Below are 18,533 nucleotides of genomic sequence, written 5' to 3'. Positions count from 1 at the left end.
TTGGCTTGCTGAGGGTGTTAGAGTCTGAAGAAGCAGTGCCTCCTGGTGATCAGGAAAGTTAATTGGTGTCGTCTGCTCAGCTGGGTTGTTACAAGGTTTAGAGCAAATACAGGTGTGCCCCTAGCTGGCCATCTGCCCCATGGCGGTCATGGAAAGGGCGGGGCTTACACCTACCTTCCTTATTCAAGACAAAGGTGAAGACAATGAAATCGAAAGGAAAGATGCTTTTCGTGTCTCTGAAGAAATGAGCTTGTTCAGCATTGTTTTAGGGACGAGAAGGAACTTCTGTTGGTTGATATTACATGGCAGACTCTTGTGACATTGGTTTCTAAAGGTCAGATAGCTGCATAGGAAAGAGGTAGCAGCTCTGCCTGCAGCAAGGCTGATAAGAACACAGGGTGGTGGTGCTTGAACTAAGTGATTTCAGAGTTGCCCATCACACTCATTTCCATGAAAGGATTGTTAGAATAGAACAGATAAGCCAGGTATGGTGGCGATCGGGAGACCGAGACAGGAGGATTGCAAGTTTGAGGTCAGCTCAAGCTACCTACATTTAATTCAGGAAAGAGAAAAAAAATGAGGGAGGGAGGAAGAAGAAAGAAGGAGAGAAGAGAGAAAGGGGAAATAAGGAGAGAAAGAATTAAAAAATAATAATTAAAAAAATGACTTTTCAGGGGAGAATCTTAGAGATAGCTGATCCCAAATCCAGGACTGGGCAGTTCGTCCCCACTAACCCTAAGCACCTCTTGGCAGGAGGGAGATCGCCTTAGTGATGAAGACTTGTTCAAGTTTTTAGCTGACTACAAGAGATCTTCATCCCTACAGCGGAGAGTCAAATCCATCCCAGGTGTGTGAGCTCAGCTTCTCTTTAGCATCTTTGCTCTAGTTTGCTTCTGTCGCTGTGAAACAGTAATTGATCAAGGGCAACGGGAGGAGGGAAGGGTTTGCTTGGCTTGCTCTTCTACCTGGTCGCCCATTGTTGAGGTAAGCCAGGGTAGGAGCTCAAGAGGCTCCTCATGTCAGGAACTGAAGCAGAGACCTTGGAAAAATGCTGCTCACTGACTTTCTTCCAGCGTCATGGTCCCCTGCCTCTCTTCTGCAGCTCAGGCCCACCTGCCAAGGGGTGTTTCCCGCCTCAATAGGGTGTGCCTTCCCACACTAATTAGCAATCAAGAAAACACCTCACAGACATGGCCGTGGGCCAGTCTGATCCTGGCAGTTCTTCAGTTGAAGTTCCCACTTCCCAGGTGACTCTAGGTTTGTGTCAAGTTGTCAACAGAAGCTAGCTATGACACTCTTGAACTGTGCCAAAACCATTTGTGGCAGACATTTTTGTTTGTTTGTTTGTTTGTTTGTTTGTTTAATACTTTAATTTATAAAACTGCCAAGGGCAATGTGGATTTTTACGTTTGGAGTTATAAATCTAAATTGCTGTACGTTTCTGACAAATCTATTAATGTTTTCTCATTCATAAAGGTTGTATTCTACAAAGAGTATGCTTTAGATTTGCTTTCTCTGATAAACTAATAATAATCGTTTGAACAGATCAGCAGTCCTTTATCACACAAATTGTTATATGGAAGTCTAGTATTTAAAGAGAGAGTAGCGACGACACACTCCTTATCCTGAAGCAACAACCCACATGCTGTATGTATATATACATACATATATATGCTATTTCTATATTTCTCTGTCAGAAAACTCACCCCAAAGCCCACCAATTATTGCCACTGCCAATACCAGGAAGACTTTTTTTTAAACTTTATATAGCTGTGGTGTGATAAGTCTGGACCTTCTCTAGTCTGTTCTTACTCATTTTATAATTTCTTACTCCCATTTTATAAATGCTAATCTCAAAAGTTATCATGGCAGGCTTTTCCCTCAAGTTATAGGAAATTATCTTGGTACTCCAAAATGCATCCGTTCTCACAGCTTATCCTTATTCTCATGGAAGAAACCCAGCACAGCAATCCTGAGCTCCTTCTTGACACGACAGGTTTCAGTAAAGAAACTCCCCCTGTGCCTTGCTCTAGGCTCACTTAGGCTGGAGATAGCCCCAGCACCTGATGTGATGAACTGCTGCCTGACACCTGAGATGCTGCCAGTCAAACCCTTCCCAGAAAATCGGACACGTCCACACAAGGAGATTCTGGAGTTTCCTATTCGGGAAGTGTACGTCCCTCACACTGTGTACAGGTGAGAAGCATGCGGGCTTGTTTGGATAATACACACCTGTTGAAACCCAGCCTCTTGTTCAGTTTCCTGAGTTTGCATGGAAACTTAAATGTGATGGCTTGGAACTACAGAGGACTTTGAGGTCGATTCTAGAAATGCTTTGCCTAAATCTCTATAATAAGGATGCAGCTTTTTTTCAGTCATAATTGTAATAGGTTCTACTGGATGTATTCTCACCAGAAATGGAAAAAAAAGAAAAACAGAAAGAAAGCCAAACCTATCACCTTGGCTTTTCTTCCTTGCAGAAGGACTTTAACGGTTTCACATGGGCATGGTGCCCCGTGGGAGCCTAAGGCAGGAGGATTGCAAATTGGAGGCCAGGTTGGGCTTCATGGTGAGCTCCAACCCAGTCTGAATTACAGGCAAACAATATCAAACAAAACACAGGTTTCTACTGAAACCCCAGCTCTGTCCAGGAATCGTACTTTAGTCAAGTCCCAGATGCTACACAGTGTTTTAGCTTATAGCTGATAGGCTAGTGCAGAGAGGAAAGAAAAATTCCACCTTACTTAGTTCCAATTAATTTAAGTGCGAGCAACATAGCTAACATATTGATTGGCAAAGAGTGAGATACCATCGGAGTGAAGGTGAGGTTGCTCTGTTTCCAAGTGGCCTCCTGCCCCTGACCCCTTTGGGGAATTTGAAGGGGCATTTGACAATGCGCATCTATCCAAAGTGTTGTTGGTCACGTGCTCTTGTTTGTTTTGAGAGGCGTTTTGCTTCTGAAATGTGGGGGAGAGTGCTGTATCGAGCATCTTTTCCCCACCATCCATCAATGGCATCTTATGGGGTTTGCATTTATAAAGTATACAATCAGGCCTTACTGATCTCACAAATTCACCCTTGTCTCATGGTGAGTCCTACTGCCTTGCTTCCTCTCCTTGTTGCTGAGACCAAACACCTGACAGGAAGCAACTAAAGGAAGGAAGGAAGGATGGAAGGATGGATCTCTGTGGATTCACAGCATGTTTTAGAGGGACTGACATGATGGCAGGTGGCCCCATGGGGGATGGGTATACAGCCAGGCGCCTCAGCACCTCCTCGTATCATGGCTAAGTGGAAAGTAGAGCAAAGGCTAGTTCCCAGTGACCCGTTTCCTCTGGAGATACGCCACCCACTTAAGATCCCAGGCTTCCAAAAGTGATCACAGCACCACTTTCTGGGGCCATGTGTTCAAACACATGCGCTGATGAGGGAAATTTCACATTCAAACTGCAGCCCTGCTCAGCAACTACTACCATGAGCTCTCTCTCTCTCACACACACACACACACACACACGCACACACACGCACGCACACGCACACATGAGAGAGAGAGACAGACAGACAGACAGACAGAGAGTGACAGAGAGAGAGAGTGTGTGTGACTGACTCGTACCTATACATATCGATGCTGTCCTATTTATGTTCATTTGGGCCTCACAGTCTATATTATGTACTTTAGGGTTTTTTTTCATACAAAGATGTTTTTCTTTTCTCTTTTGAGTATTACCATGCATTCATATAAATTTTAAAATTTATATTTATTTATTTTATTGTACAGATATGAATATTTTGCCTGCATGTATATACATATGTGTACATGCCTGGCCCCACAGAAGGGGTTGGATCTCCAAAACTGTACTTTCAGATAGTTGTGAGCTGCCATGTCAGTGCTAGGAGTCGAACCCATGTTGTCTGCAAGAACAGCAAGTGTTCTAAATTGCTGAGCCAGCTCCCAGCCCCAAGTCATACATTTTATTAACTTGATGTGTTGTGCTCAGCTGCTCACTTCCTTTGAGTTAGTCGGGTCGTCATGAGTTTAACCAGTGGGAACTTCTGAACAGCTGTAGTTTAAAAAAAAAATCAGTATAGATTTATGTCGAGGCATATTGGTTTTTTTCTTGTTACATACTATTCCTTTGTCTAAAGAGGTCATATTTTATTTATCCAATTCACTATTGGTAAACACTGTGTTTTTCTTTACTTGCCTTTTGTTAAGTATTTGTGAGTTTGTGGGGGTGGGGTGGGGAGCAGTGTGTGTGTATATAGGCCAGAGGTCAACGTTAGGAGCTACCCACCTTGTTTATTCAGACAAGGTTTCTCACTGGGACCTGGGCTCACAAATTATACTAGACTGCCTTCTCAATGCTATTCTACATTCTGAGAGTTGGGATTATAAACCAGTGATGCCATTTTGGGGGTTTTACATGGTAGGGGAGAGGATGTCAAGGCCAGGTTTTATGCTTGCACAGCCAGCACTTAGCCTACGAGCTATCTCTCTGAGTAAGCTATCTCCCCAACCTGACATCTCTGGTTTTCCTTTTAAATCAGTTAATTTAGTTTTATGTGTATGGATGTCTTGCCTGCATGTATGTCTGTATGCCACATGTATAGACATGTGTCTAGTGCTCCTGAAGGCCAGAAGAGGGCGGGTCCCCAGACTAGAGTGACAGGGTGTTGTGAGCTGCCGTGTGGGTACAGGGAATTGAACTCTGAAATTGGTCCTCTGGAAGAGCAACCAGTGCTCGTAATTGCTGAGCCATCTCAGCCCCAGCATTTGTGTTTTTACTAGTCCTGCCAAGTGACAGATCTTGTCTTGCCTCTCTGTGAATGTGTGTTAAAGTTTACCGAGGGATTATGCCTAAAAGTGAAATCACTGGGTCACAGGTGATATTTGTCTTTAGTTACATTCATATTGTTACTACCTCTCTCCCCCAGCCCCCCAAAACAGAATATCCTCCTAGCAGGGCATGAGAGCTCCCAGATCTCCAATTTCTCACTTACTCTTCCCTTTGTGCTGTGTGAGGAAGTTCAGAGCCCACCTGTCCCCACACACATGCATCTTACCGGGTCACTGCGTGAGGCCTGAAAAGACAGGTGATTAGTGAACTAAGTAAACACTTACTGTGAGAAATACACTCACATGCCACACAGCAAGAAATGGAGCTCTTCCTTCTGGTGTTTGTGAGAACTTCATCCTCATTTTCATAAACACCAAATCTTCCTTAAGTCTGCCCTCCCTCCCCCATCCTTGGAGAGCTAAGCACATAGAGAGAGTAGTCATTCCATCCCCCACTTCCTGGAGGAAGATGAAGGCACGACTGTGGACTGTGTTCACTTCCAGATGCTGGCTATCTCCATCTCCGTGGAAACCTTATCCTTTAATTGGAAGAGGAAGCTTGTGGCATGGGAATAAACTTGCACCAAATGAATTCTGTAGCTACCCAGCTGTCCCTCAGTATTTAATCACCTGCAGGAGTCATTTACTGCAGACGTTATCCCTTAATCACATCACGGCAGGATTTGGAATGCATCCCTGCACTGAGCCATTCAGAATGAGGGAGTGCTGAGGACAGCAAGTCTAGGCAAGTTACTCTGCACCGAGCATGGCATCCTGAGAGAAAACAGGCCTGCAGATGCAGAGCTCGCAGTCTTTGGTTGTGCTATAGAATGGAACCAGTACTTCACTCTAAGAAGTCATGGAAGGGGGCTGGAGAGGTGGCTCAGCGGTTAAGAGCGCTGACTGCTCTTCCAGAGGTCATGAGTTCAATTTCCAGCAACCACGTGATGGCTCACAACCATCTATAATGTGATCCGATGTCCTCCTCTGCCTGCAGATGTACATGCAGGCAGAGCACTCTATACATAATAATAAATAAATAAATCTTAAAAAAAAAAAAAGAAGAAGTCAGGGAAGGCACTTCTTTCCAGTTTGGTGAAGGAGGGGCCTATTCTTGTCTCTAGGCTACTGTGTCTTAACGGCATGTTTGTGGGAAGAGAGAGATAGTAAAATTGGCCCAGAATCATTCTACGTGAAAACTTTAGGGACTTTAGAAAGACGTTGTCATAACTTCTTGTGGGGTTAGATATTAGTGTTTCTTCTCTGGTCCTCATGTGCTGAGAGCCTACATCTGATCCACAAGCACGAGGAAGAGAAACAGATAACTAGGAATGGCGTGGACTTTTGGACCCTCAAAGCCCACCCCCAGCCCAGTGACACACCCCCTCCAACAAGGCCACACCTCCTAATCCTCCCCAAACAGTTCTATCAACTGCAGACCAAGCATTCAAACATATGAGCTTAGGGGAGACATTTTCATCCAAGTCACCGCAAAAATCCAAGGCGATACATGAAAATGGACACAGAAGAGCATATCAATTCAAGGATAAATCCTTTGAAACTTAATCTCATGAGTGTGATATATGGCTTAACTTCTAAATGCTTTATACAGCTGTAACCTACAGAGAATAAATGCATCTAGTGTTCCAAACAATGAGTGCTTCCATGGACAAAGCCAGAAGTTTAAGGTCAGATTAGTCACTGTCACCAGACAGCAGTACTGTCTTACTAATGGCAGATGTCAATCCTCAGCCTTGTCTTCCTGCCTTCTCAGGTGACTCCTTTGTTGGCTGTGCCTCTGCAGTGTCTTCTGCCAAGCTCACTGTGTACTACCGTTTTAGTTGTGTCCTGTGTGGGCACTGTCCCCGGGTACCTCTACTGTACTCAAGTTGCTATAAGGAAAGGCCCCAAGGCCCATCATAACAGAACTGCTCAGGCTTCCCAAGCATTGGGCATTCATAAAATGAACACTTGCTCAGGTGGTTGAGATCACCATACTCCTAGAAGTAACTAGGTCTTCCATATCAGAGACCTGGTCTTCTGAAAACACATCCAACCTGCTCAGTACCAGCAGGAAGGATGGATTAGGCCCGTAGTATCAATGTCTATGAAGAGATTGAGCTATACAGGTGTCCTTTGAGACTGACCCAGGCACATAGCTCTGAAAAGTCACCAAGAGAATTATAGTTGTTCCAAAAGTGGGAAACCAAAATTAACCAAAACAAAACAAAACAAAAAGCAAAAAACCAGTACAACTAGCCCAACAGAGAGGGCCCCTGAAAGTCTTCACTTAGCCAGAGATTGGGATAGATACTGGGACTTCCTATTGGGACTCTTAAGGAAAAATGGGAAATAGAAGGATCCAGTGGGTCCTAGAATCCTACAAGAAGGCCATTAAGGCTGGTGGATCTGGACCCAGGCAGGCCAGCTCAACCAACCAAGGACAGTGCATTCAGTAAACCTAGAACCCCTATCCAAATCTAACCAATGGAACACCACATTCTCCATAATTGTGTGCAGGGACTGACTCGGACATGAACTCTGGTGCCCCGTTTGACCACTTCCCCTTAGTGGGGAGATCTGGCGACACTCAGAGGAAGAGTAAGCATGCTACCAGGAAGAGACCTGATAGGCTGCTGTGATCTTATATAGTAGGGGACAAGGTCCCCTTCTGTCACATACCTAGGGGAGGGGAATAGCATGAAAGAGGGAGGGAGGGGGAAACAGGAAGATACAAGTGAAGGGATAACAATTGAGAGGTAATCTGAATAAATTACTTAAATAAAAATTTTTTTAAAATTCATATTTAAAAAAAAAACAGTCCAACTCTGAGCTTGTATTTCTGTTTCCATAGCCAATTTTTTTTTTTTAAAGACTAGCTGTTTGCCAAAAAATGCATCAACTCCTGGGGTATTTTGCCTGATGTCCAGCAGCTGGCAATAGAGATGCTGTCTGCCTTGTGGTAGGAGCAGAATACAAACTGTGAGTTGAGGCCCAGCCCCTGCAAGGCCCTTCAAGGGCATCTTATCTGGTGGCTGCCATGAGAGTGTGTGCAGAGATCACAGGCACAGAGTTCCTAATGAGCTTGTTAACTCTGTGCCGACCTTTTAACTAGTGATTCCATTAAAGAAAGCTACATGAAGTGCATTTTCATCTCTCAGCCCAGCCTCCGAAGTCTTGTTTATCTAATTACTGGACTGCTTTGGAGGACTGCGCTTGCCGAGAACAAGCCTGTCAGCCGGAACACAGTTTCTTTGATGGATAATTAGCTGTTTCCAGGCCTCCTCCTATTCAACTGTGTGTTCTCAGACCAGAAAGTCTCATCTGGCCTAACGAGGAGGTGCCTCTCACCCCCTTGAAGTCTTAATGGATACCGTGAGGCTGGCGGCATAGTGGAGAAGGGAAAGGCTCAGGGTGGATGTAGGGCTGATTCTGAGTGATCGCCATGGGCCTAGGGTTTAGTGGCTAGGATTCTTAGGAAATGAATGGACCAAATGTAATCTGGAAGGAATTAGGGCATAGGCGTGCCCTTGAATGGGATTTGATTGTTTTCAAAGTAATAGATTCCCAACTTAAACCCAGTTATCATTATTTCTAGAGCGGATCTTTTCAGTCCTAGGGGGGAGTGTGGGCATACCACAGTGACCAGTCTCACGCTTGAGGACCCTGTTTGAAGCCCCAGGAGCTATCCTCTGTTTAAAAGTAGATTTTCCCACTCTCGGTTAGATTCTCCACTATACCGGGTCATCCGAAGGTCTGTTGTAACTTAGAGTGGCTTGCCCCTTCATCCACTTGATGTGGGAGGCAATCCCAGTGCACACCTAGATTTGTAGTCAGGTGCATTTACCTCCTGAGCAGGGAGTCTCTAACGCAGCAGCACATCGCACATGAGGACGGTGGTCTTCGTGCTGTGATGCGGCCCACTTGTCTGTGTGCTCACTCCAGCGTAATTACCAAGTCATCTTGGTCTGTTTTTAAAAAGTTTGGACCTTGTCTCTTTAAATCTCTGTAAAAAAAGAACACCTTACTTAAATCTCTATCAAAGGTGCCTTCCATTCTTCGTGGTGGTTCCGTTAATTGTTTGAGTTTTATTTGTTGAGGAATAGATAGCCTCTTTTAGAGGTTGCAGACATTGAAGGTCCTGAAGACGGAGGGAAAATTCTCTCTGCCATTCCCGACTTCCAGCTCCTTGGAAGCAGCTTGTTTCACAAACTAGCGCTTGCTGTGCCTGCTCAAAACCAAGGAATGGGCTTCTGAGTTTACAAAAAAAAAAACAACAACAACAAAAAAACAATAGTGAACAAAACAGATGAAAAGAGCCTGTGTGTCATACCTCGGGCCTATTTTGGACCATTGGAGGCGGCCATTTTCTGGTGCTTCCTCACAGATGTGAACTGCGCATATGTGAATGTGTCCTATCACACATTAAAGAGCATAATGCTCGCACTCTCACGCTCCTGCCAAGCCCCCTAGTATGCAGAGCGTGTTTTATGAATATACAAAGCTAACTATCTCTTGCTTTCTCAGAGCCATACTCAGTCTCATATATGTTTTCCTGACTTATTTAATTTTGTGCCAATAATCCTTTTGCTTTATAGTTACGTTATAATGGAATATCTTAACATATACACTTCATGCATGTCTACTTATTGGACAGGGTTTTTCCTTTCATCCTTTGAAGAAGTGTTCCAGAACTCTGCCTTAAGAGAGAAAGCTCAGGCATTTGTTTTACTAGGCTTAGCAAGCGGTGACCACAACTTTATTAGCTAGCAAACCATCACCTTGTCAAGCCATTTGAAATAGCCAAAGAATGGAAACGAAATGATTCCTGGCTCTAGAACCAACTCAGGCTTAGTTGTAAACCAGGAACACAGAGCCCACATCCTGGCATGGTGCTCCCGATCTCAGCAATCCCCCCCCCCCCATCACCACCAAGAATGGAAAAAAATCAGAAGGGAGCCAGTGACATAAGGTTGCTTACAGCCTTATGTCTATCTTATTTTAGTCCTAAACTATGGTTTTAGTATACCATTCAGCCACTTGAGGGCACAATTCTCTCACTTCTGGACTCAGACAAGCAGCTGCCTTTTCCCTTAGAAAACATAAACTGTTTTGTTACAGAGGACCACACATTTTATCATTCGCCTTTTAAATGCAAGACCAAGAAAAAGTGAGAGCTACCCCAGAGCCCCCAAGAGATTTGTTACTTTTTGCAAAGGGTTTACACACACACACACACACACAATCACACACACACACACTGCCTTCTGGCATTGAGCACTCTTTTTGGAAGGTGGAATGGGCAGGGGTTAAGGCGTGCATCCCATGATGCACGCGGCGAAGTCTCCTTTGGGGCAGTGGCTCACTGTACAAACTTACACTTCTACAGACTCTCCCTGGTATAGGGAGTCTGAAGGATTGTGCGGGATGTGCTGGCGAGGCAGTGAGGAATGGTGTGTGAAGAGGTGCTGTGTGCACAGTCCTTGGCTCTGCAGCTCATGGCTCTGGACAGTCTCCTTGCTTCATGCTCATCTGGGTCTGCCACGCTTTCGAGTTGCTGCTCCCGTATATCTGTTCTAACTAAACGTCTTGCTGTTTAATAGTGACAAATGCTATTTTTACCACTGTAGGTCCTATTTATAGAATTCAGCAAGAGGGTCACAAGACACTTTCTTTTCACACAGCTTCAGGTCAAGACTGACTGGTGTAGAAGGTTCAGAGAAGTGATGAAGTGGAGACAAATCCAGGCTCGTGGTGAACTCACTGCGATGAGTGCTTTGTCTAGGCTGGAGGGAGCACCCTCAACTCCAGGAAGCCATCTTTCTCTGGTTTCTGTATTTTTGTTACCTTTTGTCATCGATGTTGTTTCCAGACAGGGTCTCACTAGTTTCCTCTGGCTGCCTCCAGAGTTCTGAGCTGAAGTGATCCTCCTGCCTCTGCCTCGCTAGTAAATGGGGTTACAATATGTACTTTTTATTTGTTTTGTTTTAAAACTGGTCTAATGTTGGGCTAATTCTCCTCTGATGGATTAACCTCGGGACTCTTCTCTCCTCCTCCTTTTGCTGATGTGGGAACAGGAGGGGGATCTTATGCTCTTATGTGTTTTTATCCTCGGTTTTTCACCTCCTGTCTACTTTACGGAGGTTCCCAGGGGTCAGCATTCATCCACTGTCTCCCTCCAGCAGAGGTATTTAACAGCTCTCCATTAATGGATACCCTGTGGTTTCAGACAGCCTGCCCTTGGCCCCTCGCAGCCGGAATTAGGGCGAACAGTGAGATGCTGTGTCAGGGTTTTCTGAGGGGAGAGTGGCTGTGGATGGGAGGGGCAGACAAGCACCACTAAGTGCAAATCCACATAAACAGAACCGCAGTAGGGGGAGCCTGAATTTTGACAGTGTAGTAAGGTAGTATCCTTTTAGCTTTGGTTTTGTTTTATTTTTGGTGTTGGAGATGGAAGCTAAGACCTGCTTCTGCTAAGCGTACAATCTACCACTGAGCTGCATACCCAGCCCCAACAAAAGAAACCATGTTAATTGATTAGATGTATCTTTTTAAATAAAAAAAAGAAAGAAAGAAAAATGCCTACTAGCTTAAAGTATCAGAGAGATTATAAGAATGCAAGAGATGGGCTAGTCCTCCTTTACTTCATGTTTTTGTTTAATCATGGTCAAAGTATGAGTTTAGAGCTTTGCAACTATTCGTGGAAATATAAACAGTATGATTTAATAAGGATAAAATCAGAGGACCTCAACTTAATGACCCATTGAGTTCTAAAGGATTTACACGCAGAGGCTAGTAATTATGTTTAGTGGTGAGAAAATCCCAAGGCACATTTCTCACCTTTTCTTCAAACTTTAATACTAAGCCTAGGCTGGGGCGTGTGAGGGTGGGGCAGAGCTGGAGAGGCAGCTCAGTGGTGAGAGCACTTGCTGTCAAGGGTGAGGACCTGAATTCAGATCCCAGTACCTGCGCAAAATAGCCGGGGTGACCATGGATACAACTATAACCTTAGAGTGGGGGTGGGGAGAGACAGGAGACCCTGTTTCGAAGGAATATGATGGAAAGTGACAGAGCAGGGTGCCTACATTCTCCTCTGGCCTCAACATATATGAATATCCCCCCTTCCCCCCCCAACACCACACACAAAAACAAAGTTGCCAACGATTCCTTTTGTGTCACTTGATCTGATCCATTCATGAGATTTCAGGTTTCTGAAGTTCCTGCAATCAGATCACAGGTGGGAAGTAGATGGGCCACCATTGCTGCTGCTGCAGCGCCTCATCCTCCCTCTTCCTATTAGTATACCCTTGCTGTACGATAGTAACCCATTTCACAGTGGCATCCTGTCAGGGGTATCATGTGATGTAACTGTGTTCACTCCCCATTGCCTTTTCTTGCTCCTCCTCTTCCCATTTAGGAGAGAGAGAGAGAGAGAGAGAGAGAGAGAGAGAGAGAGAGAGAGAGAGAGAGAGAGAACATGAAATATTTATGCTTCTGTATCTGGATTACTTAACAGAAAGGTCTCCAATCCCATACCATAAGCTCCATGGTGAGTAGCCAGCCGTCAGCTGGGAGAGCTGTGGCTCCTGTCATGGAACAGACTTCGTGCTTAGCTGTTCTTGCCTGGATTCTGAACATAGACCTTTATCTTCGCCCTACATATCAGGGCCTCCTTTTTCTTTTTTTGTTTTTTCACTAAGTCCTTTACAAATTTGTACTTGACCTAACAAAGCACTGGAAACAGAAATAAGCACTGATAGTGGCATGAGCCATGCTCACAGAATGACAGGGCAGGATACAGCGAGTGCTCTATGTCTGTGCCGTTATTTATGAACCTTGTGCTGTGAGAGAGTGTCAGTAGTAGCCTATAGGGATTATGTCTTAGTTACTGTTCTGTTGCTGTGGCAAAATATCATGACCCAATTACCACAGTAACTTTTAAAAGAAAACATTTAATTGGAGACTGGCTTATAGTTCCAGAGGGTCAGTTCATGGCCATTCTGTCTGGGAGCGTGGAGGCAGGCAGGCGTGGGGTTGGAGCCGTCGCTGAGAGCTTTCTGTCCTGACCCACAGGCAGGAGGCAGAGAGAGTGGGCTTGGTTGGGCTTTTGAAATGTCAAAGTTCAACCTTAATGACACACCTCCTCCATCAAGACCACACCTCTTGATCCTTCTTGAACAGTCCACCAACTGTTCACACATAGATGAGCCTCCGGGGCCATTCTCAGTCAAGCCACCACAGATTGTATATGGAAAACAAAGGAAGAGAAATCTATCTAAGCCTGGCCAAAGTTGATACACAAATATTTTTTTTAAGGTTTTTGGCACTTTCCTCAAAAAGTGAGCTATAGATTTGACCTTGAGATTCCTAGCCTAAATAAGAGGGGAAAAAAAATCACAATCGAGTATAGGGCTTCTATGTCTGCAGATTAAAAACAAAATAATTGTGTTGGGCCAATGCTTCTTGAAGTTGAATATGCTAGGCACGGAGCATGTCAGGCTGACTCACAGGTGATGCTGGTATTGACTGTTTCTTGCTCCTCTCTGGACCCCTGGCACCGTAGAGCACTTGTGTATGTTTACAAAGCATACCTCCACCTAAAAAGTACAGGCACATTAGGTTTGTAAGTTTCCTAAGTAATTCCACAATACTGAGCCACATCAGATTTGATGGCACCTGTCTGCTAGGCCAATGAGGGCGGGCTACCTACAACAACATTGTCAAAAGCCAAAACCACCATTTTAGCTTGTTCTTTTTGTATTTAAAACCCTAAATCTGTTGTCTGACATTGAGGGGCAGCACCATGTATAGTAAATGTGAAATAATGTCAGCTACTCTTATTACATCTAAAATAGACTTTCCTGGAAGTGAGATGTGCACGGCGAACTGAGCTCACCTCCCAGGCTACTTGCCTTGCTTACACCCTGTTCCTGGATAGCCCCTTTCCTTTGAGTGCTTGCATGAAAGCCATCTGACAACCACAGATGCTGCTGTTAGTAGGCGTTTGAGCATCTGCTGGAATCAGTCTTGCCCTCAGGCTGCTGAAGAGGTGAAGGGTACCCACCTTTCTGTTCGCAGCAGAAGCCTCTAGAGCCGGTGGCTCCCTGTAGCAGCTCCTCACATCTAAAGGTGGGCAGTTTTAAGACACAGCTGAAGAAAAAGAAATAACTTTGACCCCCAAAGAGCAGCGCCATCAACTGTTGCTGTTCATGACCAATCCCAGGCTCTTCTCTTCAGTGTGGATCTTTTTGGAAGTGGGTCTGAGGTGAGCCAAAGGCTTATTTTCCATACGTGATGCTTAGTGAAAACCCAGAATATAAATTTTTTAAAAAATCTCTGACAGGGCTAAAAATAGGCAAAACTTGAGTACCTGCAAAAGTGGACTTGGAAAAGACTATGGGAAATGAGGAAAAGTAAGTTTGATTTTGAAATGGAATTGGTGTCAATTTTAGTTTTCTTTTTGTTATTTCAATACACAGTCTGCAATAAAGTAATGCTATTTAAATGCATTTTTTTTTTAAATAGAGACCTTCGGTTACCACAGAACCTGTCAAAACAGCTTTATCCTCCATACAAAGGATTCTTATTTACAGCTTGGCCTGTTCTCTTACAGGTTGCTGAATAATGCAATTCTTACAATTTTCCCTACCTAATACTAGTTCATCACCTGTAAATCACATGAGCCTGATGATCATGTGAGTAAGATTAATCTTCTCTGATTCAGGCTCTGGATCACAGAGCAAACATGGAGATCTTCCCTCTCAAAAAGAAAGCATTATTGCTCTCTCAGGTTCATTCTGTAAGAGATGCTAATCTACCAAACGTTATTTAGTGTTCTCATCAGTAAGAAATGTGATGGGCCTTAGGAAAAGGATCTTCTCAAAAACATCTCAGAGTCAGGCATGGTGGCACATGCCTTTAATTCCAGCACTTGGGAGGCAGAGGCAGGTGGATCACTGTGAATTCAAGGCCCGCCTGGTCTACAAAGTGAGTCTAGGATAGCCAAGGCTACACAGAGAAACTCTGTCTCAAAATCTCAAAAAACCAAAAAATAAAAATAAATAAATAAATAGAAAGAAAGAAATCAAGAAATCTCAGGCAAAGTCACCGTACTTTTCTGGGAGTCAGCCTCATGATCGGCAAAAAGGGATATTGAACTAAATTCTCTACAACTTTCCTTCAGCTGTGTGTGTGTAGATAGCACAGGCAGAACACTGAGCAGCTGTGCTAGTGGCACCTAAACAAAAGGCCCTTCAGAAGGTCTGTGCAAAACAGCTGGGTTTGTTGGGACGGAGGAGCAGGCCTGTGGTGCCCCCTCACTGGGGCCTAAGACAAGAGCACTAACAGCGAACCAGACTTTCTAGTCCAGCGGGCCACAGCTAGAGTGTTTACATGCCCTTCAGCCAGCTACTTCAAAGCATTATTCAAACTCTGGCTCATTAGTCCTCCAAGCCCAGCATTAAAGGATACTGGGTGCCTATCAATTAATCCAACGATGAAAACCAGAGCATTCCAGGGTTTAAAAGATTTCTTTCAAAAGTACACTGCCCTGCAGAGGATCAAGATACAAAGTGTTCATCACAGCTCTCTAATCAATAAGAAGGAAGGAATAATATAAATGTACTTTGGGGGACTATTTCAAACTACAGCACATTCATTTTTAGAATAGTGTTCTGCCATTAAAAATCACAATTATGAAGACTATCTAATGACATTGGAAAATGGTTATAATTGCACAGTATTAGACTCTAAAACAGGATGAAGCTGTATATACAATTTGATTTAAAAAATTAATGTATGAGGGAAATGACTAAAATGGAAATAGGCTAACACTTTCACAGTGGTTTTCCTCACACAGGAATACTGAATGGTTGTTGTTTACTTCTGAAGAAGAATACTTTAGTATTAAATACTATTATCTGCGTTTCAGTTATTAGCAGTGAAAACCTGTGCACATAATGCATCTGTATTAGTTTCATAATCATGTATAGATAGAATGATGCGACTTTAAAGTAACATGAACCTATGTTTGTGTATTAGAGGGGGAGGGGAGGGAGGGAGGGAGAGAGAGAGAGAGGGAGAGAGAGAGAGAGAGAGAGAGAGAGAGAGAGAGAGAGAGAGAGAGAGATGCAATGGGAGGTAGTTAGATAAGATGTCAGGAGCAGGGGCTGGAGAGATGGCTCAGTGGTCAAGAGCACTGCCTGCTCTTCCAAAGGGCCGGGATTCGATTCCCAGCACCCACATGGCAGCTCACAACTGTCTATAATGCCAAGATCTGACACCCTCACATCAATACACATAAGTTAAAATTAAATAAAAAGGCATGCACCACCACCACCCAGCCTCCTATTAAAAAAAAAAAAAAGATGTCAGGAGAAAACTAGAAGGCTATGCCATGTGATCTGAATCCCTAGTATTGTGAGAGCTGAGGAAAATTGTGGGAACAGCATTTACCAGTAAGCTATGTCCCTAGTGCTGCGTGCTCCATCTGCTGTGATTTTCTTATTTTTTGTTTTTCTTGCTCTGAGAACTTTTCTGTTACTTGGTTTAGGAATCTCATGGGAAATTAAAGCTGGAAAAAGAAGTGAAAAAAAAAAAACCCTGTGGGAACAGTTGGAGAGAAGGCAGTGGGTAAGGAATATACTAAGCCAAAAAAGAAAAAAAGGTCAATGTGGAAAAAACAATGAGAAATAAAGTCAGAGAACGTGTGAAAAACAAAACAAAACAAAACAAAACAAAACAGGTCATGGGGACTAGAGAATTTGCTCAGAGGTAAGAGTTCTTGTTCTGGACATAGTGGCGCAGGCCTTTAACCCCAGCATTGGGAGGCAGTGGCAGGCAGTCTCTAAATTCAAAGCTAGTCTGGTCTGTATAGTTCCAGGGCAGGTAGGCCAGGACTACATCCCCAAAACAAACAAAGAATACTTGCTGCTCTTGTGGAGTATTTAGATTTGGTTCCAGTGCCCACATAATGGCGTACAACCATCTGTAACTCATTTCAGGGGATCCGATGCCCTCTTCTGACCTCCAAGAACAATGGCACTCATACAGCGCACATACATAACACAGGCCAAGCAGTCACCTATAAAGAAATCTTTAAAAAATAAGAACCAGATCACGTAAGACCCACAATGAAAGTTTGGGAAACCATTGTAGGGAGGAACCTGACATAAGCTGCTTATAGTTTTCAAAGCTCCTTCTTGGGAATTTATAAGTAGTTAGTTGTAAGGAGGAGGGCAGAAGCAGGTGTCAGTTGAGAAAGAACTGCTGCATTGGAGAGATGCCTCGGTGGTTAAGAGCACTGGATGCTCATGTTCAATTCCCAGGACCCACATGACAGCTCACAAGCATCTGTAACTCTAATCCCAGGGGACCTAACACCCTCCTCTGGCCTCTGCATGCAACAGGCACACATGCAGTGCACAGGCGCGTGTAGGTTAAATAGCCATACACACAACAATAAATAAGTAAATATCCAAATGAGGGATGAAGGCGGTCTGGAGTGGTGGAGAGGGTGAGGATAGGGCAGGGCGGAGGGTGGAGCGCATGTCTGCCTTGTCAGCTGTGTGGGAGAGACGCTCATTCTAACAGCCATTATTCATTAAGTTCTTTCTTTCCTTCCTAAGCTTTTCTCCCCCTCCTTCTTTGGCTGTTTCTGTGTGGCCCAGGTTCACCTGGGACTTGCAGCAGCCTCCTGCCCCTCCTCCTGTAGGCTGAGTTTGTACACTCACCAAAACCTATAGGTTGATGCATTTATGAGTCCCCTTGAGGCTTTGAAAAGTCTAACCTTCCAGAAACAAAGTCTTTGAAAGTCATACAGGTAGAGGAAGCAAAGGCAACTCCAATCTCTGCCCTCTGGCTCCAGCATTAACCCTTTTCAGGAAATACTGTCCCTTCTGCTCAGTAAATATTAACCCTCTAATTGAAGTGTTTACAGTGCAGATGAACAGGAATGAGCAGTGGGCAGAGGTGTAAATACTCCCTAGACAGACATGTTTATGCACTCTTACCCATGTTTGCATGTACACACACACACACACACACACACACCTGTATCTCAGCTGTATCAGATTTACTCTCACTGATGAATGAGATCGGCAGATACCACTGAGACAGCAGGGGGTAGAAAGACACCGTGTGTATTGGATCTTCTGCCTCTCAGTGGCTGACTCACCTCACCTCACAAGACTGTGATTGCCTCATCTTAAAAAAGCATTGGCTTGCACTCAGTACCTCCAACCTGAATAACCCCAGACTCTACGCCAATCCCTTCGTCATGCCCTGACCCATCACACATTCCTGGGTAGGCTGTCTTCAGTATTTGAAGCTCATTGAATATTCTGCCATTGAATAACATTCAAATTATTGCCTTGAATTCCATTTCGCTTAAATATGAGTATTCAGTGCAGACAGGAATACAAGCCAACAAGAGGACAGGAGAGAAGACAGCTTAAAACAAAGGGCAAAATTCAGGGATGGGGGGTGCCAGCTGCCAGTGAGTCAAGGTAGTGATGCTATTGTGGGAAGCTGCAGTGGCCTAGAAGGGCTGCTGCAACTCTATCAGCTCCTAGACTCTCATCCTGTCTCCGGTGGGCCCCCAGTTTAGAGAGACAACAAAGCATAGGAATGCTATGTATTTGCCCCTATGATCTTTGAACTTTACACACAAAGCAACAACTCCTGTGTTGTTGGGAGT

General features: G+C 44.3%; 1 protein-coding gene across 4 annotated transcripts in view; it reads left to right on the top strand.

The window, feature by feature from the left end:
• The window catches only part of DOCK8 (dedicator of cytokinesis 8), a 204,464-nt gene that overhangs the window by 96,630 nt on the left and 89,301 nt on the right, over positions 1 to 18,533 (top strand). For all 4 annotated transcript variants that reach the window (XM_084771714.1, XM_084771715.1, XM_084771716.1 and 1 more), the window contains 2 exons: positions 754 to 847; positions 2,034 to 2,196. In XM_084771714.1, coding sequence (XP_084627840.1) covers positions 754 to 847; positions 2,034 to 2,196 — 257 coding nt within the window. The remainder of the gene's footprint in view (positions 1 to 753; positions 848 to 2,033; positions 2,197 to 18,533) is intronic.

The sequence above is a fragment of the Acomys minous genome (assembly GCF_964271855.1).
Source record: "Acomys minous genome assembly, chromosome: 2".
NCBI classification, from domain to species: Eukaryota; Metazoa; Chordata; class Mammalia; order Rodentia; family Muridae; genus Acomys; species Acomys minous.
The sequence above is the reverse complement of the archived record's forward strand: the minus strand, read 5'-3'. Positions and strand labels throughout refer to the sequence as shown.